Genomic DNA, 23870 nt, shown 5'->3' with positions numbered 1-23870 from the left:
GGGAGAGGGGAGGGGGATGCTCAGACAGGAGCTCCCCGGTGGAGCTGCAGAAGGAGCCTCAGGCGCTGCATCTCCAGGCCCTGAAGTTCAGCATTCACCGAGGAGCTGGAAGGTGCAAACCGCACCCAGACAGACCCGAATGTGTCCGCAGCCGCTCGGGAGCAGCGCTGCGCTGACAGCCGTGACACGGAGCGACGTTCTGTGCTTCCCGGCGCCTCCTCGGCAATCCTGCGAGACTCCTCACGGCCTTCCCGGGCAGCACCGAGCGGGAGGGGCCACAGCGGCCGTTCGGGCTCTGCGTTCCTTTCCGCGCCGCCTCAGCGCGGCGCGACCCGCGGCGAGGGCCGAGAGCCCCCAATCCCCTCAGCGGAGCGTTCCCCGGGCAGGGCCGCGCTCTCCCACCGCGCATGCGCGCGCAGGGTTGGCGGGGCGGGCTTGGCGGGCGAGCGGCGCCGGGGCCCGGCGGGGCTCTGAGGGCGGCGGTAGGGCCCGGCGGGGCCGGCAGCGCGGCTCCGTGCGGCCGGCGGCACTAGGGCCCTGCGGGCGCTCGGGCGGCTCTAGGGCCCGGCGGAGCACCGCGGGGGACTCTAGGGCCCGGCAGCGCGGGGCGGGCGGTTCAGGGGCCCTGCGCGCCCACGCCGGGGGTCTCTTCCCCCCTCCCGCCATAGAAGGAGCAATGGCGGCGCCGTAGCGCGGCCGCCGAACCCCCGCCCGAGCGCCGCGCCCGGGCCCGGCGGGAGCCGAGCGGGGCCGCCGCTCCTCCTCCTCCTCCTCCCGCCGCCGCTCCCCGCAGCCCCGCGGCCGCCATGGCCACCGAGCTGGAGCCGCCGGCCGCCAGCGCCGTGTCGGGCGCGGCGCCGCTGGAGGCGGAGGAGGACGAGGAGCACTGGCTGTACGGGGGTAGGTACCGCGGGCAGCGCGGGGCCCGGCCGGCAGCGGGCCCGGCCCCGCCTCAGGGCCGCCCCCGGCTGCGGGGCCGTGCGGGACCGGGGGCGGCCCCGCGGAGGGAGGGAAGGAGGGAGGGACGGGCATCTCTCCCTGGGCCCCCTCAGACGGACCGGCCTCTGCCCCCGGGCCCGGAGAGGGACCCGCGTCCGCCCCCGGCCTCCCCTCAGGAGCGCTTGAGCGGCTCTTGTGGGCGGGTGGCGGTGTGTTATTGTCCTTTCATCAATAACACTGGTGCAGGGAGGTTAACGAGATGCTTTGTTAAGAGTTTGAGTTCGCTAATCACCCAAACCTTGTGAAACCCATGGCTAACGGGGCTGGGATGTGGCCGGTATAAACCACAGGACTTTATTGAAACGTCTTTGTCCTTCCCATAGGCTTTGCACACGAATGTTGCTTGTTCCCTTAACGTTAAAATTCTATATAAAGACCTTGATAGGTGACTTCAGTTCCTATCTGATAGTTGTCTCTGTTATCTGAGAATTAGGATACACATTTTGAATTTGGTTTGGTGTGAGACATCACCTCTGCAGATGGATGGTGTTTGTTGGGTTGGGTTGATTTTTAGTTGTTCCATTTCTGGTTGAACTTTGTTGAAAAGAGAGTGTTGGGGTTACAGTGCCTTGGGACTTCTGGGTATTTCTGTACCTCTGATGCCTTTTGTGCTTGAATTTAGCTTTTTTCCTTTCATTTGAATAATTCCTTTGTTCTTACTGTTGTTTTTGCAGATGACACCACTGGTAAGCAAGAAGATGGACCAATTTCTGGGTGAGTCCTGAGGCTGTTTATTCACTATAACAATACATGGTGTAAAGATTGAGCCTTGTTGAGCAGAGCTTGGTGGGGGCTTTGGAGCAGTGCTGCTGCCAGGAACAGCAGCCTGTCCTTTCCCCATCCCATGGGATCATCCCCAGCTGCCCCCATGGGGGTGGCAGGCATTTATGGATGTGGAAGCTGAACTGGATGAGTGGACTGGTTTGATTTAGAACTAACTTTTAGCCCTTTTTTTCTCTCAGCAATTTGTTTCAAACCAGATCTCTTTTCCAGTTCAATTCCCTGGGAAGAATGATGCCCTGAGGACTGGCTTTGTGCTAGGCTGGCCTTGGTAAAACTGGCCTGTTCTTTAGTCTGGGAATGGTCAAAACCTTGAGCTGGGGTTAAAATCTTGAGCTGCTCAAACCAGCACATTCTGTGAGATCTGTCAAGTGGTGTGGGTAAGACTTGGAGATAAAACCAAGCATCAGTTTGGCTTTCTGTGTTATTCCTGGCTTGTATTCTCTCTCCATTTGTAGCTGTGTGTTTTGCACTAGCAGAGCTTGGTCTCAGCACAGTTTTACCTGTTTGCCATTTTAAATGTAACATTTTTCAGAAGGTTTGGTTTTCACTGGGCTTGTGTGTGTTCAGCCCCTTCCAAAGTTCAGTTTGGGGTTTATTGTCATTGTAGGTTGTGTTTGGAATGCTGAGGTTGTTACAGGTACTGTCCTACTTCTGTGCTTAAGGAATCTGAAAGCTTGTTCAAATAAGCAAGTGGTGAAATACATGGTAAATTGTTACCTAAAAACATCAAATGAGTTTTGTGAGGAGGAACAACTTTTAGACAGAAATGTACAGCTGCTTTACATAAATCTGCTGTTCCTTGTCACGTTCATCTGAATGTAATTTTATTTTACAAGCAGGACTAAAAATCTGAATTTCTAGCAACTGTTCCCAATAACTGCAAAATGTAGGGAGAAGGAATATTAGTGGCCATGCTGGCTGTCCTTTTTTTTCCCCTCTTTTTTACTTTTTTCCCCCATATTTCTTCATTGCACAATGAGAATCTACCTAAAAGAAGAGCTGTGGGGTGTTTTAAGAAAAATGACTCTTTGTTAGCCCTGCTGTCAGCAGCTGCAGCTCCAGGGATGCTCTGCTGATTGTCTGGAGTGTTTGTCCCAGCCAGGGAGCAGAAATCTGCAGAGTTTGGGATGCAGCATCACTGACACTCCCCAGCCTGAGGGATGTGGTAGAGGCCAGCAGGATGCTGTGCTGCCAGCAGTGCCCAGCATTCTGTTGGCATTCTGGGCAGGTGAAATCTCTGCCACGTTTTTCTGTGCCCAGCCAATGCTGGGGACCTGTCAGCTGCTTCCTTCCTGGGAAGGAGAGAGGTTAGGAAAGGCTCCTGGTTCCCAGGTGTCTCTCTGAACTCCAGTTCATACATTTTAATGCACACCCACAGATGCTTCTTGTGACTTGAAGCTGAAGGTAACAGCTGTCACTCCTCCTGAACACAGAATCTCAGAGTTTTAAGGAGATTCAGGCTGGAGGTCAATGCTGAGTTCCTTGGATTGGGCAAAAAGTTTTTGAATCCATCAGAGAGATTTTCTCCAGTCCCTGCTTTGGTCCTCATGTCCCAGCCTGTGTCTGCAGCATGGAAATACCTGGGGGCTGATTTTCCCTCTGACATCCTGGCTGCCCTTTATATCTGCCAGTGTGTGCAGGTGTCACATCAGGAACTTGGCACCCCTGGCACCTGTGCTTGGTCAGCTGCCCAACCTTCAGCCCTCTTTTTGATACCTGATGAATTTCTTTGTGTATGGGACTTCCCCAAAATGGGGCTTCAGTTATGCTCAGAGTGTTTGTTCTTTGTTTTACACTCAGTAACAGCTGAGTTGTGTCATTTTGCCTTTCTTGTGTGGTGTCTCATGTCACTGAAGTGGCTTTAATGTGACCAGTGTTTGGATTCTGTGAGATGTTGCCTGTTCATTTTTGAAAACAATCCTGTGGATGTTTGTTGTCCAGTGTGGGATTTTAAATTAATAGCAGCTCCACAAAGCACTGGTGGAGAATTGGGTTTCTTTGGCTTGGGCTGATCTGATTGTCTCTCTTGAAAAAAACTCAAAAATTATTTTGAAGTTCTGCTGAGCTCTACCTGTGACATTAGAGACAGATGAGCTCTCTGTATTTCAGTTCTGTAACACCTGGCACACTCTTTTCTAGTATGTGTACATCAATTCCACTTTCTTGCTTGGCCAGTGCAATAAACAATGTTAACATTTGTACAAACTCCTAAACTGGAGTTAAATCCAAGCCTGACCATTGTTTCATCAGGTCTAATTTGTAATGAGTGAGAAGAACAGGTGCATAATTTTTCCCATAACTTTTCCTTTTGGAATTTTAACTACTTACTGTAAACTATTTGTAGAAACATTAAAATCACTCTTTCTTTAATTTCTCTGGGACAGATGCCTTTGCTGCTGACTAAATGCATGTGTAATTATTAGCATCCTTAAGGAGGAGATGGAATTTTGCTTATTATGGTCTTATTCTTATCGGTTGTGGTTGTGCCAAATCCGAGCTGAGCCAGCTGCCACTGAGCTGTTGAGTGCTGTCAGGTGCTCTCTGGATGTGTGACACTGATTCTTCCCAGCAAAAGCAAAGCCAAGCCAGGAGGATGCTTTTTTTTTTTTTGTCAGGTAGTTGAGCCAATGCCAGCAGAACAAGCACACAAGGAGAATAAAGCACTGTGTGAAAGTCAAAGACTTTAGAACTCGTTGTAGTGACTCTCTAGGCTGTGCTTGTTCACTTTCTCTCGTGTGTCATGGTCACTTTGTTTCCTCTGTCCCCTCGTGCAGGCACCCAGAGTCTGCTCACCCTCTGCAGGACGCTCCCCAGGAGAGCCGGCCCGTCAACAGCGAGGACAGAGACGTGGCCCAGCACGTAGGTGTCCCCCTGTGCCTGGGGATGTCTGTGCTTCTCAGCACTCCTGGGGACAAGCAGGGAGTGCAGAGATCCCTGGTGTCTGCAGTGCTGGGGTGTGCTGCCAGCCGTGCCCAAAGCCAGGTCCAGAAACAGCCTTGTCTTGTCATCCTGCCTCCAGTGGTGGGGAGGGAACCCTGGTGCAGGCTCTGCTCAAACCCTCTCAGGAGGCAGATCAGGCTCTCTGATGCTGCAGTCTGGTAGGAAAAGCAGAACACGATGTGTTCCAGCTCAGTATTCAGTGTGACTTCTCAAGGACCTGTAAAATATAGGAAACACTGGGATAGAAAGCCCAAGGTGCTGGGAATCAGTTTTGGTTCAGGCTCAGACCTCTGACAACACAATCTGGTGGCTCAGTGCTGAAAGAGGAGGAGGAGGGTTGCTTCTCCCCACCCTTCTCTCCTGGACTCTTTGATGGGTTTGTTTTCTGCCACATTAAGAGGGTTCATGCAGGGTTCTGACAGACCCACATGCTGTGGAAAAGGAGGGAGGGTGAGGGATGCCTTCCTCATGTGGGGTGAGGTGCTAATTCACCTTGTGCTTCTCACAAAACTGCACTTGCTGGATATCTGGAAGATTTCTTTTTCTATTCCTTTACTTTTGTGCCCAGCACTGGGGTTGCACCGGGGTCAAATCTCTAAAGTGAAGTGTCTTGGGGTCTGATTGTGCTAAATCAGCCAAACCAAACTCCTCAGCAGCTCCCTACCACAGAAGTTGTGGTGAGAGAATATTTGCCTTGAGGTTCTTAGGTGAAACCTGGTGAATGTATTTTGGTGGTTTTCATTTGTGGTGGTGTACTTTGACCATGGCCCTTGTGAAGGAGATGTGTCAGAAAAGCCCCAACTCTCAAAAAGAACTGAGGGACGTGGTGAAATTCTTAGAACTGAGCTAAACTTTCCTTGGCTTCACAGATATCACCCCAAATTTCACGTAGGGCCAAATCTTCAAAGGACAGGGGAGTTTCTCTGTGGGAGTTGCCCATTGTTGGAGGCTGTTCAGGAAGCTTCCTGAGATTTGGCTGTGCTGGAGAATTCTCAAGTTGTGTGTACTGATGAGCTGCTGTGTGGCTGTGCTGTTGCAGGCCCTTCCCAGTGGTGAGGATGATGAGGATGACAGTGACAGTGACAGCGATGACGATGATGTGAAGGTCACAATCGGCAACATCAAAACGGGAGCGCCGTCCTACATGTGGGTACTGCTGGGGGTGGGCTTTGGGGCTGAGGGATCCAGCATGGGCCATGGAAAGGGATGGGCTGAGAGCTGCTCTGGCTGCTGGCACCAGTGGCCACAACACCACAGTGGGCTCAGGAGCTGAGGGACAGCTCCGCCCTGCAATTGCTTGTTGGAGAATCCATCTGTAAAAAGGGAATGATAATCCATGGGGCTGCTGCTGGGAAATTAACTTACTAATTCCTGGGCTCCCTGGGGCAAAATCAAAAGTGGGAAGTTCTGTTTAACTCATCTGTGAAAACTTCCAGAACCAAATCTGTACTGCTAAAAATTTGCATAAACTGTGAATTTACTAATTTCCAGCTGTCTGATTTTTTATGGCTCAGAAATGGCAAGGCTGGATTTGAGAAGCAGGAAATTATACTTTCTACAACTCTGCCTAATGTGCATTGAATAAAAATAATGAGAGAGCATTTTGCTTGCTGCTAGCAGCCTTCCTCTTACACAAATGACTTACCTGTGCTTTGCTGCATATTCTAATTTTTCCCCTTTATGGATAATTTCCTTCTCTTGTTGTAGAGGTGGTTTCACTCTGATGGATGACTCTGAATAGCAAACCCAGGTGAACTAAAGCATCTCCTGAAGGGTGTCAGGGCTTGAATATATTTTGCATGAGAATCTTTAGCCAAGTAATTTGTTCAAATGCCAATGTAGTGATTCTTTTCCAATAGGGGAACTCCTATGAATCTAAACTTAAAAACGGGTAGAGGCTATGGAGCATCAGCTTCAGGTACTGCTGTTATTTTTATCCTTCACTTTTCCAGTATTTCACTTACCTGGCACTGACAGCTGCAGCAGCTGCAAATTTTGCTGTGTTTAAAAGAATATAGAATTAGTGCAAACCAGCAATAGGAAGTGCATTTCCTAAATATCAGTGCCTCTAGCATAGTGTGAGGGGACAGGAGGCAATGGAGTGATTTAATTACCCATCACTGAGCAAGGTGATTATAATTCTATTTAAATTAGGAAAAAATGTATTGATTGATAGTTTTATAGTAAAACCCCAGAATATTTCTAAAATATATTGTTGCACTGGGGCTGAGCATTGCAGCTGTGGAGAAGGACTGGAACTCAGTGTCTTGAGTCACTTGCAGTGTGAGATGCTAAAAGAAACAAACTCTGACCTTGAGTAACAGCTGTGCTTATTTGGCTGCTGAAATTTTCCACACCAGTTTAGTTTAGTTTCCACAACCAATTCAGTTTATTTTCTACTGTAAATTGAGTCTGGGATTCTGTCCTTCCACATGTGTGAGACTGTCCTTTTATGGGCTTCATCTATCCCTTGGACTAATTGCTTTATCCAAATGAATTCTCTTCTGATTGAGAAAATAAGAACAAATTCCCTTTGTAGGTTCTGTACCTGAAAGATTTTTGCAAACTCCTGTTAGTCTGCTAAAGAGTAATCCTGAAAAAGTCTCTTGTTATGAGAAAATGTGTCTGTCTTGGGAGGGGAAAATAGGTACTTTGCCTGGGGAGAAAAATAATTTCATTTTATTTTCATTTGGGGTAAATTTCATGCATGTCCTAATGATTTACTCTGTCTGTAGTACCAATCTGGGTTGAATTTGCTTCTCTGCTGTTCAGCTGCAGGTGCTGCACACCCTGTTTGTTTATGGAGTGACTGGAGTCCTTTTTATTAAAAAGCTGATTGTGGTTACCTGCGTGCTGTAAACCCGGTGATTAATTCACTGCAGTGCTTTGTTTTTGCTGCAATAATTTGCTGAGCAAATGAGTGGATTAAAGGCATTGCAATAAAAGTTGTAACAGTCCCTCTCTCCCCAAAGCCAAGTTGCAGCCCAAAGGTATTGACTTGGATGCCGCAGGGAATATAAATGGATTGCCTGTGATAGAAGTGGATTTGGATTCATTTGAAGACAAACCGTGGAGGAAACCAGGTGAGGCCTCACAGTTCCTTGTGGTAAATATTTTCTGCAGTTCTGGTTGTGTCTCTTGATTTCCACATGTAATTTCTGTCCATTTGTTGTTGCCAGGGAACAGGGAAGCTGGAACAATGTGTGTTGCTCAGTCTCTGCTGCCTGGCTAGACAGTCAATGGCATTTACTGATTGAACAAGCCATGGCTATGTTAAATTGGGCTGCATTTATTCTAGTAATTGAACTTCCCTACAGGGAACAGCTATTTTTTTTAATGGTCTATTTTATTAATTCCCTGCTTCCTGAGAACATTGCACTGATACCAATCCAATAATGTTTGGCCTTAAAGGCAGCTGAGTGGGGTCAGGATTTGGCTGTTGATATTTGTTTTCCTTTTCCTGTGCAGGAGCTTGCTCTGTGTCCCCAGGCCAGGCCCAGAGTTGTCCCTATGGTCCCTCCTCATTTGGGGTTGCCCACATTTATTTATATGAAGGAGATTTCTCCTCTTACAGCTGTAGGATGCTACAAATCAGCTGCTGTTTTTCTTCTGATACAGAAGTAATTGAAGGAACTAGACATCCAGATTTTTGCTGTGCTACTCATAAAATGTGCTCTGATTTAAATGTCAACTGAAAGAAAAAGTCCACTTGCCTTTTCTGAGCCATCATTATTCTCCCTGCCAGCCCCTGTATTTTATTTATCTTTCAGCAATATTGCTGTGCTGAGTAAGTAGAGCTTTCCTGAGGTTGCTTGTGCTGTGCTCTGGGTACCTACTGCCCACTCCAGTGCTGAAAGCTCCATGGGCATGGCCAGGTACCAAGCCAGCACTGAAACACCCTGCAGATAGTGCAGGCAGACTGGAACTGAAGCTTTTCTTCTGCAGGGATTTCTCCTTGATTCGAAGTGAGACAGAGGGGAATGGGAAGAAAATGAGTTAGAAAGAATGCAGTGAAGTTCAAAGCTAAAGCGTGGACATGTTGTGGCCATGCTGACATCCCTGGACCAGAGTAGAGCCAGCTGGCCCTAAAACAGTGTTGGAATGCAGTAGAGGGAAGATTTCTGCAGAGCTGTGTGGTCTGTAAGTTTATTTTAGATAGCAAGTAGCTCATTACTCAACAGCCTTTCAAGTTTACATCCTTTACAGTTAATTGTTCAGCAGCTTGTTATGTCTTTGAGTGAGGGAGTGGAAGGAGCAATCCTGTGTGGAAGAGCTGATAGAGGTCTGAACTAGAAGCTGATAAAATCCACAAGTAAATGTTGTGTTGCTGAGTCGGTGTGGATGCAGTTTGCATGTTTGGGTGGTACAGCAGGAAGTGGCCAGCCCAGGAGATAAGCCTCACTGCTTAAACCTCACACTTAAACCAAGCTTGGGCAGAGTTTTGCCTCGCTCTTGTAGCAGCTCTTTGTTTTGGAGTTGCTCTGTGTAGGAATATCTTTGCATGGGGGATGTTTGAGGGACACCTCAGCAGGGCAGGAGGTGCTTTGTAGTGCTGGGAAGTGGGAGGGTGCTCCTGTAATTCCTGCACCTGGGATTGCCCCTCTGCAACTCAGGTCTCTTGGCAAGCAGTTTGTGGTCACCTCTGTTATTCAGAGGTGCTCGTGCTGAATTAGCACATTGCACAGGAGGCTGGCAGTGGGAGATAACACTCTGGGATGGTTAATTAGGGTTGTGACTGAGCTGTAATTACTTGTGTAGTCTGGGATGCATCAATAAAAACCTTCCACTTTAGCTGCCTTTCACGAAATGGGTGAGCCCCAGAATCTCCTCTCAAAACAGCAAAGGCAGTGATGGTCAGGAGGGGAATGTGTGGGCTTAATTCTGCCAGGAACAAGGTTCTGTGGCTCCACCCCATTTTTGTGGTGGGGGCTGGAACTGTCATTCCTGTGCTGTGCCCAGCACTCAGCTCATGTGGACAATTGGAAGAAATGGTGAATAAGTGATTGCAGGGAGCTCCCAATGGCCTGTGGAGGTGCTGTCCTGTGTGTTCCAGGGGATCCCTCTGCTGTTCTGTGTGTTCCAGTGGGTCCCACTGCTGTCCTGGGTATCCCAGGGGGGTTCCACTGCTGTCCTGTGTGTCCAAGAGGGTCCCACTGCTGTCCTGTTTGTCCCACTGCTGTCCTGTGTGTCCCAGGGGGTCCCACTGCTGTCCTGTGTGTCCCACTGCTGTCCTGATGTCCCAGGGGTCCCCCTGCTGCTCAGGCCACGTTCCCTTCCCACCCAAGGTGCAGCCACTGTCTCCTGCTCTGGGGCACCCACAGCTGACAGGGGAAGGCACAGGGGCTCTCTGGAAAATTTTTGTTGCCTTAACCCTTTATAAAAGCAGTTAAAGGACAGCTTGAGAGTGCAAATGTGCAGAACCTCTGTGCTAACTCCTGCTCCCTCTGCCAGGTGCTGATCTTTCTGATTACTTTAATTATGGATTCAATGAAGAAACATGGAAAGCTTATTGTGAAAAGCAGCGGCGGCTTCAGCTGGGGCTGGACCCTGCTCCTCCCATCAGCACTGAGAACAAGATCACGGTGGGTGATGTGACTCCTGTCCTGGCTCCAGGAAAACTGGGATTGTGTTTGTAGTCACAGAGATGAGTGTGTAAGAGCAGGAGATACCTCAGTTCTGAGCTGTTCTGTGAGCTTTCAGCAAGCAGAAATCCAAAAATGAATCTTTAAAGAGTAAATTTCTGTTGGAAATCTTTTCTGAGGAAGGAGTAGTGAGGAAGGAGTAGTTCCATCAGCTTGGCAAGTTTGAACCACTACAGCAGCAAGACTGGAGTGAATTTCCAGTTGACTTGGAAAGCCCTCTGGATGAGAGAAGTGCAGGGAGGGAAACTGAGCCCCCAGGGTTGTTTTGCTTACTGCTGGAGCCTGCTGCAGTGGTGTGGCTGCATTTTGTGTTTGCAGACTGCCTTGGCCATCAGCCTTGCAGGAGTCCATAGTGGCCATCAGAACTTCAGCCAAATTGTCAGTACAAGTATTGCTCATTCCAGCTTGGACTTAGTGACTCCATGGAAAATGATATGAGTTTAATAAACTTAGAGCTTCTGGTGGGAGACAGTGGGCAGCAGGCTGAGGCTGGAATGGCCATTAACTGACCCAAATGGCTGTGCCTTGACTGAAGAATAGGTTGCTGTGATTGTTCCTTTTCTTTTGCTGAGGGTTAATCTCTGGTGCTCCATTCAGTTGAAAGAAGGCCACAACACCATATGTTACCTATTTCCTTCCATAGGTTCAGCAGGGAAGAACAGGAAATGCTGAAAAAGAAGTGGAAAGCAGCATCATCAAAACAGAGTTCAAAACAGACTTCTTGGCTCTGGTGGGAGGACGAATGAAGGCTGGGCCTCCTCCCAACAGGTAAGAGAGGAGCCTGTGTTTCATGGGGGCACCTGGGAACCACCTGGGCCACATCTGAGTCTCCTCAAGCCTCAAAGAGAAGCTTTTAAGCTTGGCAGGAAGCTGCTGTGGTCACTCAGTCAGTGTCACCTCCAGCAGTGCAACCCCTGCCTGTCCATTCCCCCCTCCTTGGCACTGGATCCCAGCTGATGGGACACATCTCTGGGAGTGGAAGGAGCCAGGCAAACACCTCAGCTTTGAGGGCTCACACTGCTGACATTGCTTGTGCTTGCTTGGCTTATTCCTCCTCCCACGATGTTAATCTTTGCCTCCTCAAGTGGAAGTGGATTACGAGTTTGGCAGAGGATAAGAGGAGCTGTTGGTTCCTGAGCCTGTGTGCGACGCTGCTGGATGTGTGGTAAAACAACTGAGTCATTCTGAGGGGCAGCCTCTGCTGGGGAAACCATTTGGCCCTTAGGAGATCAATGGGGTTTTATCAGAAGCTTCAGAAGAACACACCAGCCGAGCCAGAGCTATGGGCTCAGGGTGTTTCTGTTGCTTCGTTCACAAAACAGCTTTTGCACACCTGCCTTGCAGAAAGCAGCCCTGCATCCCACCTTTACCCCTTGCCTGGGAACCAGCTCTGTGCCTCAAGGATGAGCATTAAAGCTCTGCTCAGTCTGTTGGATTTGGGCATTTTGGGAGCATTTCTGTCCTGGTGTGTAATCCCTGTTTTTATACCTGTTTGTGGTGGTTCTTTGGGTGACATTTCTGTATGCTCAGAGAGCCCAAACCTACTCCTGCTCAGAGGGAAGCTGTTCAGGAATGCAAACGGGCTTCTCCTTGGCTCCTCATCCCCATTTGAGAGATGTTTCCCTGGTGGGAAAGAAAGCATGAAAGAAATGTGCTGACAGCAGGGAACATTGCTCCTTGTGGTGCTTCTGAGGCTGACAAGGTGCCTGTGCTTTGTCCCAGGAAGCTGGGGGGGACCATTGATGTGATCGGGGGCCAGGCAGGCACAATCCGCAGGGTGGAAGGGAGACGCCGGGACAAGCACGCCTCGGAGGAGAACCCCATCCAGGTAAAACCCCTGCAAGCCTTGACAAATTCCTGATTGTACTGCATTTCTGGTGAACCCTGGGCAGATGTCTGTGTGCTCCTGACTTCCCAGCTCATACCTGCAGAGCGGCAGGTACTGCATTGACCTTCTTGAGGTGTGTGCATGGATCGTTCCCTCTGCAGGCTCAGTTAATTTCTGCCTTAAAAGCTTGGTCTTGCCAACAGTCAGATTTGTCCTTTAAAGACCAGTCTTCCCTTTGGAATGGTAAGGCCTGAGTTCTTTCATCATCAGCCCTCCCAAAGTATTCCTAGGAATGTGTAGCTGGGAATCTCTTCTGTGGATTATTCCCTTCCAGTGTGGGGTTGGAATCTTCAAATATGCAGTGAAGGGTTTGTACCTGGGAATCTTCTGTGGGTTATTCCCTTCCACTCTGGGTTGGAATCTTCAAATATGCAGTGAAGGGTTTGTACCTGGGCCTGGTGTTTCTCTGTACTTTAAAGTAACATTTAGTCTCAAATCAGTTGGTGCAGCCCACACCTCAGACTGAGCCTGGGCCTGTGTTATTGGATCTTGTCCCTTCTAAGAAATGAAAGCCTGGGTTTAAAGCTAATCCCAGTCCTGGGCTTGCCTGCCCAGTGTGTGACCATAATGTTCTGGTTGCTTCCTAGGCAGGAAGCTGCAGGGTCTGAGGACCATCTGCCAAGCCCCCTTCTCTTAACCACCTTTCTCCTGCCAACTCTGCTAACTTTCCAGAAAAACCTAAACATGGAACCTTTCCCTTCCTAGGCTCAGTTCCTTGGGTTTTTCTCTATGGTTTTTTGGTCCATTTATTTTTTTAGTAGTCAGTTTTCCAGATTTTGCCAACAAGAAGAGTTTGCCTAAGAGACAGAATTTGCTGGGAAAGGGTTGTTTGTTGTTCCTCCCCCTCACAAGCACTGCCAGCTGCACTTCAGGTCACTGTCGTGCCTCTGTGTTTTGGTCACTGTTCAGGCACTGCCACAGTCCTGTTGTGGTGATGCTGCCAGCACTGTGAGGGCCCTGCTGCAGGAACAGAGGGATTAAAACACTCTCTTTTCATTCCTGTGCCCCCAAGGTGCTGGGAGACCATGGCAGCAAGCCCCAGCCCCCCCAGCAGCCCCAGCAGCCCTCCCAGCCCCAGCAGCCTCCGCAGCAGCAGCCGTTTGCTCCACCAGCAGGGCCTCCGCCTCCCCCGCTGGCCGGGCCTCCTCCTCCTCACTTCCTGCACCCTCCTCCTCCTGTGACCTCTGTTCCACCTCCCCTGCATCCTCCAGGTATGTGCTCACTCATGGAACCTCACTTGGGATGTCCCAGGCTTGGGGCAAAGCAGAGCTTTAGTGGTTCAGTGCCATGGGATGGGGGAGCACTCAGGGAACAGATCCCTACCCCTGGCCAGCCTTTGTTTAGTCTCCATCAGCCTATTCAATATTTGCCCTGAATACTTTAAAATGGCAGCTGGTCCTTGAAGAAAAAACTGAGCTTTGTTTCCCTGAAGGAACCTTCCAGTGCTACTGATCCATTTGCTTTATTGATAAATGTCAAGAAGCAGGTTCCTGTTTCTCTTTATTCTTGCTTAAATACACCAGACTGAAGTGAGAGGCCACACTCTGTGCTTTTCCTGCTCCTGGAGCAGCACCAGGAGCACTCCATGCAGGGACTCCTGCCTGAGGAGGATTTGCTGCAGCACTCAATGGTTCTTTTCCCCAGTAACTTTTCCATGGTAGTTTTTCCTGCTGCCTTAGTTAAAATTGCTTGGCAAAATCAAGTTGGACACACTGGAGTGGGACCTGCAGCAGGTTCTCCTCTCCAGCTCCTTCAGTTGTTCTGAAAACCAAATCAATTGTTTGTGTTCACACTCAGAAAAGGAGTTCCCCAGCAACATTTTAAATTATAAAGGTAAAGAGATTGTTTGGGAAAATTATATCATTTATAGGCTAATTCCTGCTTAGTAGCACCAATTTTTCTCCTCCTCTGTTTTCTCCTGTGTGAGATTTATTCAAAATTGGGCTTTGAGGTTTAGCTTGAGGTACAGAGAGTCCATGAAGTACAGAGTGGCTTTCCTTGTTGTCCTCACTTGTTTTCCCTGCTTACTTCCACAGGCCTGCCTCCTCCAGGTCCAATTCCAGGTAGGTGTTACCTTGTTCTTACTAACAGCAGCAATTTTGATCACACAGGTTCAGAGCATTTGGACTAAGTAACATGAAATAGGATGGCACCAGTTTAGAGCACAGTTAATTTAAGATTAATAAACTCCAACTGAGCATTGAACCTGAGCTGCTTATCTTCTATTCTGACACAAATCTGGAGGTCAGAATAACTTGATTGTTATATTCTGATGAGAATGGAACATGTCTGCATTCCAAGAACCACTTTTCCTTCCTAGGGCTGTAAGAGTTAATTGCTACTCCTTGATGAATCTTATGTTCATTATTTATAAGCCAAAATAGAAGGTAGTTTTTGCTTTATTTTTCTTCCTATATCCCTAGAAAACTAAGAGAGCTTTAAGGTGTGAATTTGGGGAGGAGATGCTATCCTGAAGGAAAATTATTCCATTTTAAACAGGGCCTTGTTTAGAGTAAAAAGATGCTTTAATGATTTTTAACTGTGAACAGCAGTCATGAAGCTGCAAGATCTTGTGCTGATTTACCCTTGTGTGTCTAGGGCTGTTCCCACCACCTCTGGCACCACCACCAGCTCTCCTCATCCCAACCTTGGATGGGTAAGACCACACCTGGGTAAGATCACAGCATGGGAGCAGCTGCCCTGGAGGGAGGGGGGGAGGAGAACAGGTCCAAAATCAGTGCTGGGGATGCATGGTCTGGGCTTGAGTTGGGGTGGGGGAGAGCAGAGTCTGCCAGGAATCCTCTGTGCATTCACCTGGATTTGGCATATTCAAGGCACAGGAAGGAGCCAGTAAAATCTAGGTAAAGCCTAGAGTAGTTCATGGCATGATTTGTTACTGCAGATGCTTTCTCTGAAGGTGCTCCAGGTAGATTGTGAGCAGTGGTGCTTTCCCAGGGCAAGCAGTGGGATTATGGCAGGTTTGGAAGCTGTGGCAAAACCCCTGAGCATTTCTGGTAGTGGGATTCCCATAAGAATACTCCACAGATCTCCAGGAAAAACAGGGTGAAGCTGCAGCACAGGCAGAGCTGTGGGGTCCCTGATGTCAGTAACTCACCCCCTTTTCTCTCCCAAAGGCAGCCAGCCAGCTACAACAACAGGCAGCCACCTCCCTTTGGCTACAACTCTGCAGGTGAGCACGGGGCAGGACACATCCACTGCTGCTCTCTCTGCCCTGGCCTTTCTGGGGCTGACCCTCACCATGGCTGCTCCAGCTCCAGGCCTTGCTGTGCCCATAGGGTCCCAGCCAGGAGCACAGGCTGGGTGTGTGCTCTGAGTGCTGGGCAGGTGTGGGGATGCACTTTTGTGACCCAGGGCAGATCCCCAGCACAGAGAAGCCTCAGCAGTGTGTTCAGTGTGTTCTCCCGCCTGTTTGCACACACATGTGCTCACCCTCACTCATATTCTCCCTTTTCCCCACCCTCAGGGATTAGCACAACCATCCACAGCGACTGAGCTTGGCATCTCTTCCCTGAGTTTCTGAATCTCTCCCCCACTTCACCCTCTCCTTGCTACAGGCACCATCTCCTGTGCTTTAGCAATGGGAGAGGCAGTGCCAGGATTTCAGCAGATTCCCTTCCCTGCTGCAGCCCCAGGTCTGTCCCAGTCCTGCAGTGCCCAGGAGTGGCTCCTGGCTGTGCTGAGCAACCCTGCAGAGCCTCCCTGCAGGACAGGGCTGGGGGAGTGGCAGTGCCAGCCCTTCCCAAGGACAGGAGCCTGCAGTGCTGCCTGATGTGGCCCTGCTTTGGGATATGACCTCACCAGTCCAGCTGGCCACCTGTGCCTGGGGAATGCTGGTGGCTCTGGTGACATCCTTCACTGCTGGCCCTCCCCAGGTGCCACTCTAGAGCAAAAGGTACCTGGTGGGAGGTGGGACTTTGTACAGGTGCCCAGAGCCCAGGGCTGACAGAGGCTGTGCAGTGCTGCCTGTAAATGCCTGCTCTTGTGCCTTCCCCAGGGAGGAGTTCCCTGTTCTTAGCAAACTGCTGGGAGAGGAAGGGGAAGGACAGCAGGGAGCTGGGCAGTGGTCGCCTGGGATCCAGCTCTGCTGCCAGGGGGATCTTTGGGAAGGGAGGGACAGAGGGGGTGCTGGCCATGCTCTGGGTGATGGAGGGCTCTGCTCTCTGGCTGCAGATTCAGGTTTCATCAGCTACCCCCCCATCTCCACGTCCCACACGCCCTGGGTGACCACGGTGGACAAGGGCACGAGCAGCTCCAGCAGCAGCCACTGGGAGTACTCGGGCTCCAGGCGGGACCGGGAGCGGGAGCGAGACCGGGAACGGGACAGGGAGCGAGAGCGGGACCGGGACCGCACCCCAACAACCAGTGAATACAACAAGTGAGTGAGTGAGTGAGTGAGTGAGTGAGTGAGTGAGTGCAGCGAGTGAGTGAGTGAGTGCTGCCCCCACCTGCAGTGAGTGCAGCGAGTGAGTGAGTGCTGCCCCACCTGCAGTGAGTGCTGCCCCACCTGCAGTGAGTACAACAAGTGAGTGCTGCCCCCACCTCCAGTGAATACAAGTTAGTGCTGCCCTCCTGTGCTCCTGGCAGCCTTGGGCCATCTCAGGGCAGGTATAGAGGACACCAGCTGAATTCTCTGTAATGCCTGGGGAAGAGCTCCTTTGGATCAATAACTGCAGCACAGACAGGGAGCTGTGCCACTGGCTGATTTCCTGTCTCTGGGTCTGGGTTTTTTGTTTAAATCCAGCAGAACCAGTTCCTCTTGCTCTCCCAGAGGCCAGTCAATGAAATAGCCCCTCTGTGTTTATTCAGTGTTTCACAGCTCAGTGTGAAGCACTGGCTGCAGGAGCTGCTGCTTCTTGTCTTCTAAATGTCACTGTCAGATCAAAGGACAAACAGCCTGCTCTGCTCTCCTGTGGGGCTGGGAGTGCCATTCCCTGGGAGTCAGCCAGGAAATGGGAGCAGGACTGCAGAGACCACCTTGGTGGGAGCTGCTGTGGCCTCAGCTGACAGCAGTGCTGGGAGCACCTGGGGGAAAGCAGGAGCCTTGGAGCCTCCCTGTGTTCATCTAAGGTGGAGGCTGGGCTGCAGACACTTCCCAAACCCATCCCTTTGGTGTTCAGTCAGCAGCTGTGTCGGTGTTTTGCAGGCTCCAGGCTCAGAAATGCCAATAATCATTCAAAACATGATCAGAATGTGCATTCCTGGCACTGGGTACTTCCTGCTGGGGAGCTTCCCAGCCCAGCGAGGGAGCAAACAGGGCAGTGTGCTTCTATTTTTTTTTCTTTATAAGCTTTTGGGCACTGTGGATGGGAGGGGGGAGGAAGAGAACAGAAGACAAACTTGCTAAAATTGGAAGAGCTCAGACTCCCCCAATTCCTGGTCCATGCTGGAGCCAAGGCCTGGGATCAGCACTCCAGAGCACATTGCTGGCATTTCTGGCAGGTTTGTAGCACCCTGGTGCAGGTCAAAGCAGGGCAAGTGGCCCTGCAGTCCTTTGGGGCACTCCCAGCTGATTGATCCTGCACATTTATTTGTCCAGCTTGTTTCCAGGAGTGTCAGAACAATGTCTGTGACGTCCTTTCTCCCAGGTCTTGAGTATTGTTCCCACAGGGGCACTGTTAACCCTTCAGATTGTGGCTTTCAGAAGTTGACCAGGGGGATGTAGAGGGGAGTGTGGGATTTGTCTCAGTTTGGGGTACACCCTGCCCACTCCTGGGGACTGAATGAGGTGCTTTGAGCAGGTAGAGGGGTGCAGACAAAGCTGCATTCACAGTTTGATGTTTTGAGCTTGTGGGGAAGTTTGTGAGAAGCTCTATGTATTACTGTTCTGTGCCTTAAGTGTAAATTGGAAAGTCCTGATCAAGCCAGTTCAGAACCTGAGATCTTAAAGCTTATGTGTAGAAGGTCACATTTGATACCTGCCACCCAGAGATCTGTGTGTGAAGAAAAACTGAAAAAAGACACTGTGAAGCTTAAGTAGAAACAAGATAGTATAAGGAGAAAGAAATAATGAGAACTAACCAGAGCAAAGAAGTTCCTGAACCAGCCCCTTTGGGAGGGGCTCACTGAAAGAAGGTTGCCAGTAAGGGCAGCTCAGAAAATAAAAATATTTTTAATACCTTATTGCAGTTAATGCTGTTTTAAAATAAGAAGGTAAATAAGATAAAATCCCGTATGCTGATGTGCTTTTTGCTTTAAAAAATCACCCAGAATAGCAGGCTCAGAGCTTCCTCTGACCTACTAGTATTAGATATTGAAAAAAAAAAAAAAAACAAAGCAAAGAGAAGGCAAATCAACATGTTGTTCAGCATGCAGCAAAAGATAGCAATGTATGAAGTCAGACAAAGTTTATCATTCTGAAACACAAAGCGACTACAACTCACAAAATGAGTGCGTGTGATTGTTACACCAAAGGATGGGAGGTTATCGGTGTGTCTGTGCCGAGGGACCCAGCAGCAGGGAGGCAGCGATGGAGGAGAGCGGTGTGTGCCCGTGTGTGCTCCTGGTGCGGTGGTTCAGGAGCACCCCCGATCCCTGCCCGGTGTCCCTGTGCCCACGTGTCCCTTGTCCCCCCAGTGACGACGAGCGGTACCGCTACTACAGCCGCGAGCGCAGCTACGACTTCGAGCGCGATTACCGGCGCAGCCGCGACCGCAGCCGCGAGCGCGAGGAGCGGCACCGCGAGCGCCGCCACCGCGACAAGGACGACGGCAGCAAACACAAATCCTCCCGCAGGTCAGTGGGCAGTCCCTGTTCTGGGGGAAAATGGCAGCAAACACAAATCCTCCCGCAGGTCAGTGGGCAGTCCCTGTTCTGGGGGAAAATGGCAGCAAACACAAATCCTCCCGCAGGTCAGTGGGCAGTCCCTGTTCTGGGGGGGATGGCAGCAAACACAAATCCTCCCTCAGGTCAGTGGGCAGTCCCTGTTCTGGGGGGGATGGCAGCCTGGCTCATCCCTGCTCCCTCTGTCTGAGAGCTGTGGGCAGGAGGAAGCTCTGGGACAGGGAAAGGAGAGCTTGGGGCTGAGTTTGTGCTCAGTGGGCTCAGCTTCCCAGCAGAGCTGCCATGTTAATGAAAGCACACACAAAGGAGGTGCAAGGCCATGACAGCAGCATCAGCTTTTGGTCCTCCTGCTCCTGTACACCAGAGCAGAGCTCACAGAATCAATCAGGTTGGAAAAGTAAGATCGAGTCCAGTCTGTGACCCAGCACCGCCTTGTCACCCTGCCCATGGCACTGAGTGCCACATCCAGCCTTTCCTTAAACATCTCCAGTGACTCCACCACCTCCCTGGGCAGCCCATTCCAATGCCCACTCACTCCTTCTGTGAAGAACTTCCTTCTGCCTGCCATCAGAAATTGCTTCCGGAGCAGGAGGAGCTGAGCTCTTGCCCAGAGCCTGATAGTGAGGGGGTGATGGTCTGCACCAAGGTGGAAGTTCTGGGGCACAGCAGCATGTGCTGAAATCACAGCTTTTGTGCAGAAAATGGATTTGCAACAGATGATCTTCCTGGAAGAGCAGTCCCCAGCAGAGCAGCAGCCTTGCCCTCTGGGCTGAGACAGATCCTGTGCTCAGGTCCTGTGTCACTCCACATCTCATTAATGACTTGTTCTTGCTCCATTTTCTTGATGTGTCAACTCCCTGCTTTTAGGGGAAATTCCTGTCAGCTCTGAAGGTAATTATCCTTATTTTGAAGCTGGTATCAGAAAAACTCCTATGTAGGTACTGGAGGAAAAAGGCTGTTTTTATCCTTAAGGAGATGAGTAAATTTTCAAGGAAGGACCTATTGCTAAAGGGTTGGAAGCAAAATGATGGGAAGAAGGACTAAGACCATAATAAAAACTTAATACAGAGCAACTGGAAGCTGAGCTGGTATCAGACAAACAAGCCATTGGCTTTAGGGTTATTTCTCAGCTTCCTCTCCTCAGAATTGAAACCTTGGAGTAGATACCTCACTGTAGGAATCCCAGCCCATGGTCCCCTCCAACCCAAACCTTCTGGTATTCCCTGCTTGAGGCACACTGAGGTTTGAGGCTGTTTGAGGCACTGCAGATGAAAGGGTTTCATTCATTTCCAGCTTCCTGCACACTGAGCAGTCTGCAGGAAATCACTGACGCTGCTTTCAAAGGACACTGCCAGTGTCCCAGCATAAACCACTGACACATCGGCCACGAGGTGGCTGAAGGTGCTTTGTGGAGAGGGAGCAGCCTTTTATTTTTCCCTATTTTTCTTGCCTTTAATGGCTGTGAAACCATTTATTAAACCAGCCAGAAAATAACTTGAAGCCAGGAGCTTTTCAGCCAGGTTGAGCCAGTTCAGTGTCTGCTGCTGAACTGGAATTCCAGCTGTGCTAACAATTGCTCTGCACACCTGATGCTGTCCCTGCTCGTGGGGCTGTGCCTGCACAGTCACAGTTTATCCTGGGATAAATTTATCTACTTGTTCCTGTACTCTGGGCTGTGCTTTAACTCTGCCACCTTCACACCACAGTCAGCTCCTGTGGTTTGAACCTGTGAGAGAAGCAGCAGAAAATCTCCTCCTGGGGGGGGGCCAGACCAGCTCTGCCCTTTTCCTGGTGGGAGCAGAGCTGCTCTGGGGCTGTGTTGGCTGCATGGAGCAGCTGGCAGGGCACAGGCTCAGGGCATGCACAGCCTGCTCAGGCCTCTTGTGCCTGGGATTGCTCCCACATCACAGAAACCCTGGGTAAACATCCCCAGCTATCACCTACATCTGAGAAACTGGGAGAGATAAGGGAGTTCCAAAGAGCCAGTGAAGAGCCAGGTCAGCTGTGAGTCAGCAAAAGCAGGAACAGGATCTGCCTCCCATGGGGAACCCACATTTCTCTCATTCCACTGATCCCTTTGCTGCCTCTACTCCAGGGATTTCCCACACACCTTCAGAGGAGTGAAAGTTTCAAACATATCTTGGGTTTAGGACTTCACCTCTGTGCTGTGTCAGAATTGCTGGGGCTCACTCAGGAGTAGAAGAATAGCAAAGTGCTGCCTGTGGACACTGCCAGGAGTGGCTGTGCAGTGTGACAGTGGCAGTGTGGCAGTGGCAGTGTCTGTGACTGGCAGTGTGGCAGTGCTGATGCATCCCAAAAATCCCCGCCGTGCCCTCGGCACTGCAGAGGTGGCTCCCATTGGTGGGGATCAAAGCCCCTGTGCCCAGCACTGGTCCCTGCTGTGGCAGGGCTGTGTCTGGTGTCACTTTGTCCCCTGTTCCCTCTCAGGAAGCAGCACGAGAGCGAGGAGGGCGAGAGCCACCGGCGCCACAAGCACAAAAAGAACAAGCGGAGCAAGGAGGAGAAGGAGGCCAGCGAGGACGGGGCTCAGGAGGGAGAGGAGCAGGACACCAAGGAGTGAGCCAGGCCCCCACAGCCCTCGGCAGCAACTCTCCTGTGGAACCAGCATGGAATTGGTGATGTTTTGTTTGGGGGGTGATTTTTTTTTATCATTATTTTTTACTTTTTTCCAAGGGAAGAGGCTGACTGGGCGAGCCGGGGCACAGCCAGCAGTGCTTCAGGAGCTGAGGCTGCACGTGCCCTTAAACTTCCTTTTTTTGTTTGTTTTTGATACAAGACAATACAGCAGTACTAGTTACAAAGCACTGAGCTACTCTACTCATCCACATCCCTAGGGAGAACTTTGGTGTATCAGATCCTATGGTTTCTGATGGAAGATGGCTTCAGCTGAAACTAATGCAATTAGGTCATAGTTCTTGGTTCTTCTTGGCATCATCATTCCTTTTTCAGAACTAGGACAGTAAGTGCAACTTGAATTTATTGTCCAAAGAACAGCGTGACTTAGATCCAGGAGCCAGCTTAGAGCCTGGTGTCCAGTAGTGAAAAGTCTCATCCCTGAATAAATTTCTTTGTAGCTACAAAATCAGCTTCTGATTTCTCCGTGGCCAGCTGGGTGTGCCAGGAGGAGCTGCAGGATCTGCTCCAGGTGGGCACAGGGGCCTGCCTGGATGTGGCAGCTTCCAGAAGCTGCTGAGGGCGTTCACACAGCGTGTGCAGAGACTCCAAAACTGGTTTTTTATCCATTGCAAAGGTAGTTCTGTCATGTTACACCCCTGCGTGGGGAATCAATGAAGATCCACAGCAAGAGCATGAATTTCTCTTTAATTCCTTTTGACTTAACTATTTTATTTCCTTTTTTTACTAAGAGTTGACTGAATAACCTAGAGTACAGTAGAGAACACCAAGTCCCCGTTGGCAGTTTCCCCTCGTGGGACTGGTGTTTCTATTTGGGTATCACCAACACTCCTGTCCAATGCATTCCTTTCCCTTAAATCCCAAAATAAATTTAGTCAAATTCCAAAGTTTCTTTGGATTTAGTATTGGTTGGGGAAGGGGCAACAGAAATGTTTCTGGGTGGGAAGAACAGGGGAAATAATTTTCAGGGGTTTTTGTCTGTCTGGTCATTAGGTTCCTGCCCTTCTGTTCATGTGAGTCCACAAATGTCTCATTTTCCTTTGACTTGTTATTTAAACTGTCTGAAATATTTGTCCTAAAATAATATGGTTCTGAATATAATGTTCTGTATTTTTTGGTATTGTAATCTTGGAAATCTTGAGTGTGCTGGGAAGTGCCCAACCTGTGCCAGGGGAGCCCTTGGGTTTGGGTTCAGCATTTAACAGTGCAGTGATGGTTTGGAACTGCAGAGCCCAGGGGAGGAGGAGGAGAACTGGGACTTCTGCTGGGTTTGGTTTTCATGGAGTTTTTTTAATGTGCTTGAGCTCCTGAGAAATGTGTGTGCACTGAGGCAGGCTCAGCTGGGATCAGGCTGCAGGCTGCTCCTGCCTCTGCAGCCTCGGTGAGCCCAGATTTGGGAACATCTCTCACTGCCCCCTGGGCACTCTGCCACTGCAGCACCGCCAGCTCCTGGCACTGGCTGTGCAAGGAACAAGGGAATCCTCCTGGCAGCCTCTGCTCAGGGCTGGGCTGCAGCTGGGAGTGCCCAAAAGCTTTTAGGAGATGAGGAGAAATGCAGGCCAGAGTGGTGAGGAGGATTCAGGAGTGCTGGTTCTGTGTCCCCTGGCACTGCTCAGCACAGAGGGGCCCAGAGCCCTGCCCAGCCTCCCTTGGGAGCTGCATGAGGTGAGGATGGGACCTGCTGCTTTTCCAGCATAACAGCTCTGACCCCTGGGCAGTGCCAGGGGAGCCTGGCAGTGCCCCAGCCTGAGGATGGGACCTGCTGGATTTTCCAGCCCAGGAGGGGCCTGGCAGTGCCCCAGCCTGAGGATGGGACCTGCTGGATTTTCCAGCCCAGGAGCTCTGACCCCTGGGCAGTGCCAGGGGGGCCTGGCAGTGCCCCCAGCCCCTCTGAGCTGCCTTTCCCTGCCTGGATCAGGAATGCTGCTCCACTGGAATGCTGTCCCCAGGGGAGGGGCTGGCCCCAAACAAGGACATTTGTCCCTCTTTGCACACTCAGGTGTCACTGGTGCCTCTCCAGGGCTGTTCACACCCTCTGCCAGAGCTCCTGCAGTTTTTGGTGATCAGACTCTGCACCCGGGTGGAGCTGGGGGGGCTGGGATGGGGAATCAGCATGGATTCAGTCAGGGCTGCCCTTCCTCCTGGGTTATTTGAATGTGCTG

General features: G+C 50.5%; 1 protein-coding gene across 4 annotated transcripts; it reads left to right on the top strand.

The window, feature by feature from the left end:
- The first annotated feature begins 485 nt into the window (after positions 1 to 485).
- Positions 486 to 22595, top strand: LOC132080210 (pre-mRNA 3'-end-processing factor FIP1-like). 4 transcript variants are annotated; one of them, XR_009419526.1, is made up of 18 exons: positions 486 to 900; positions 1674 to 1713; positions 4557 to 4641; positions 5762 to 5868; positions 6582 to 6640; positions 7695 to 7805; positions 10174 to 10304; positions 11008 to 11132; positions 12087 to 12192; positions 13265 to 13463; positions 14289 to 14315; positions 14851 to 14908; positions 15387 to 15442; positions 16444 to 16648; positions 18847 to 19005; positions 21502 to 21689; positions 21909 to 22033; positions 22149 to 22595. XR_009419526.1 is itself a non-coding variant. In XM_059483238.1 (16 exons), exons 1-16 carry the CDS (start codon positions 807 to 809, stop codon positions 21632 to 21634), a joined length of 1695 nt encoding a protein of 564 aa, XP_059339221.1. In that variant the 5' UTR covers positions 486 to 806; the 3' UTR covers positions 21635 to 22595. The 4 variants fall into 4 exon arrangements, 2 of the variants coding, with proteins under 2 accessions (XP_059339221.1, XP_059339222.1); XR_009419525.1 differs by having other exon boundaries at positions 21502 to 22033; XM_059483238.1 differs by having other exon boundaries at positions 21502 to 22595.
- The last annotated feature ends 1275 nt before the right edge of the window (positions 22596 to 23870 follow it).

Source organism: Ammospiza nelsoni, chromosome 15 (genome assembly GCF_027579445.1).
Source record: "Ammospiza nelsoni isolate bAmmNel1 chromosome 15, bAmmNel1.pri, whole genome shotgun sequence".
Taxonomy (NCBI): domain Eukaryota; kingdom Metazoa; phylum Chordata; class Aves; order Passeriformes; family Passerellidae; genus Ammospiza; species Ammospiza nelsoni.
The sequence above is the reverse complement of the archived record's forward strand: the minus strand, read 5'-3'. Positions and strand labels throughout refer to the sequence as shown.

Bases quoted from the DNA above. Each gene is read 5' to 3' on its own strand.
- LOC132080210 (XM_059483238.1), top strand. From the start codon at position 807: ATGGCCACCGAGCTGGAGCCGCCGGCCGCCAGCGCCGTGTCGGGCGCG. The intron at 5,869-6,581 runs GTGGGTACTGCT...CTTTTCCAATAG, and splicing joins ACGGGAGCGCCGTCCTACAT to GGGAACTCCTATGAATCTAA. The intron at 10,305-11,007 runs GTGGGTGATGTG...TTCCTTCCATAG, and splicing joins GCACTGAGAACAAGATCACG to GTTCAGCAGGGAAGAACAGG.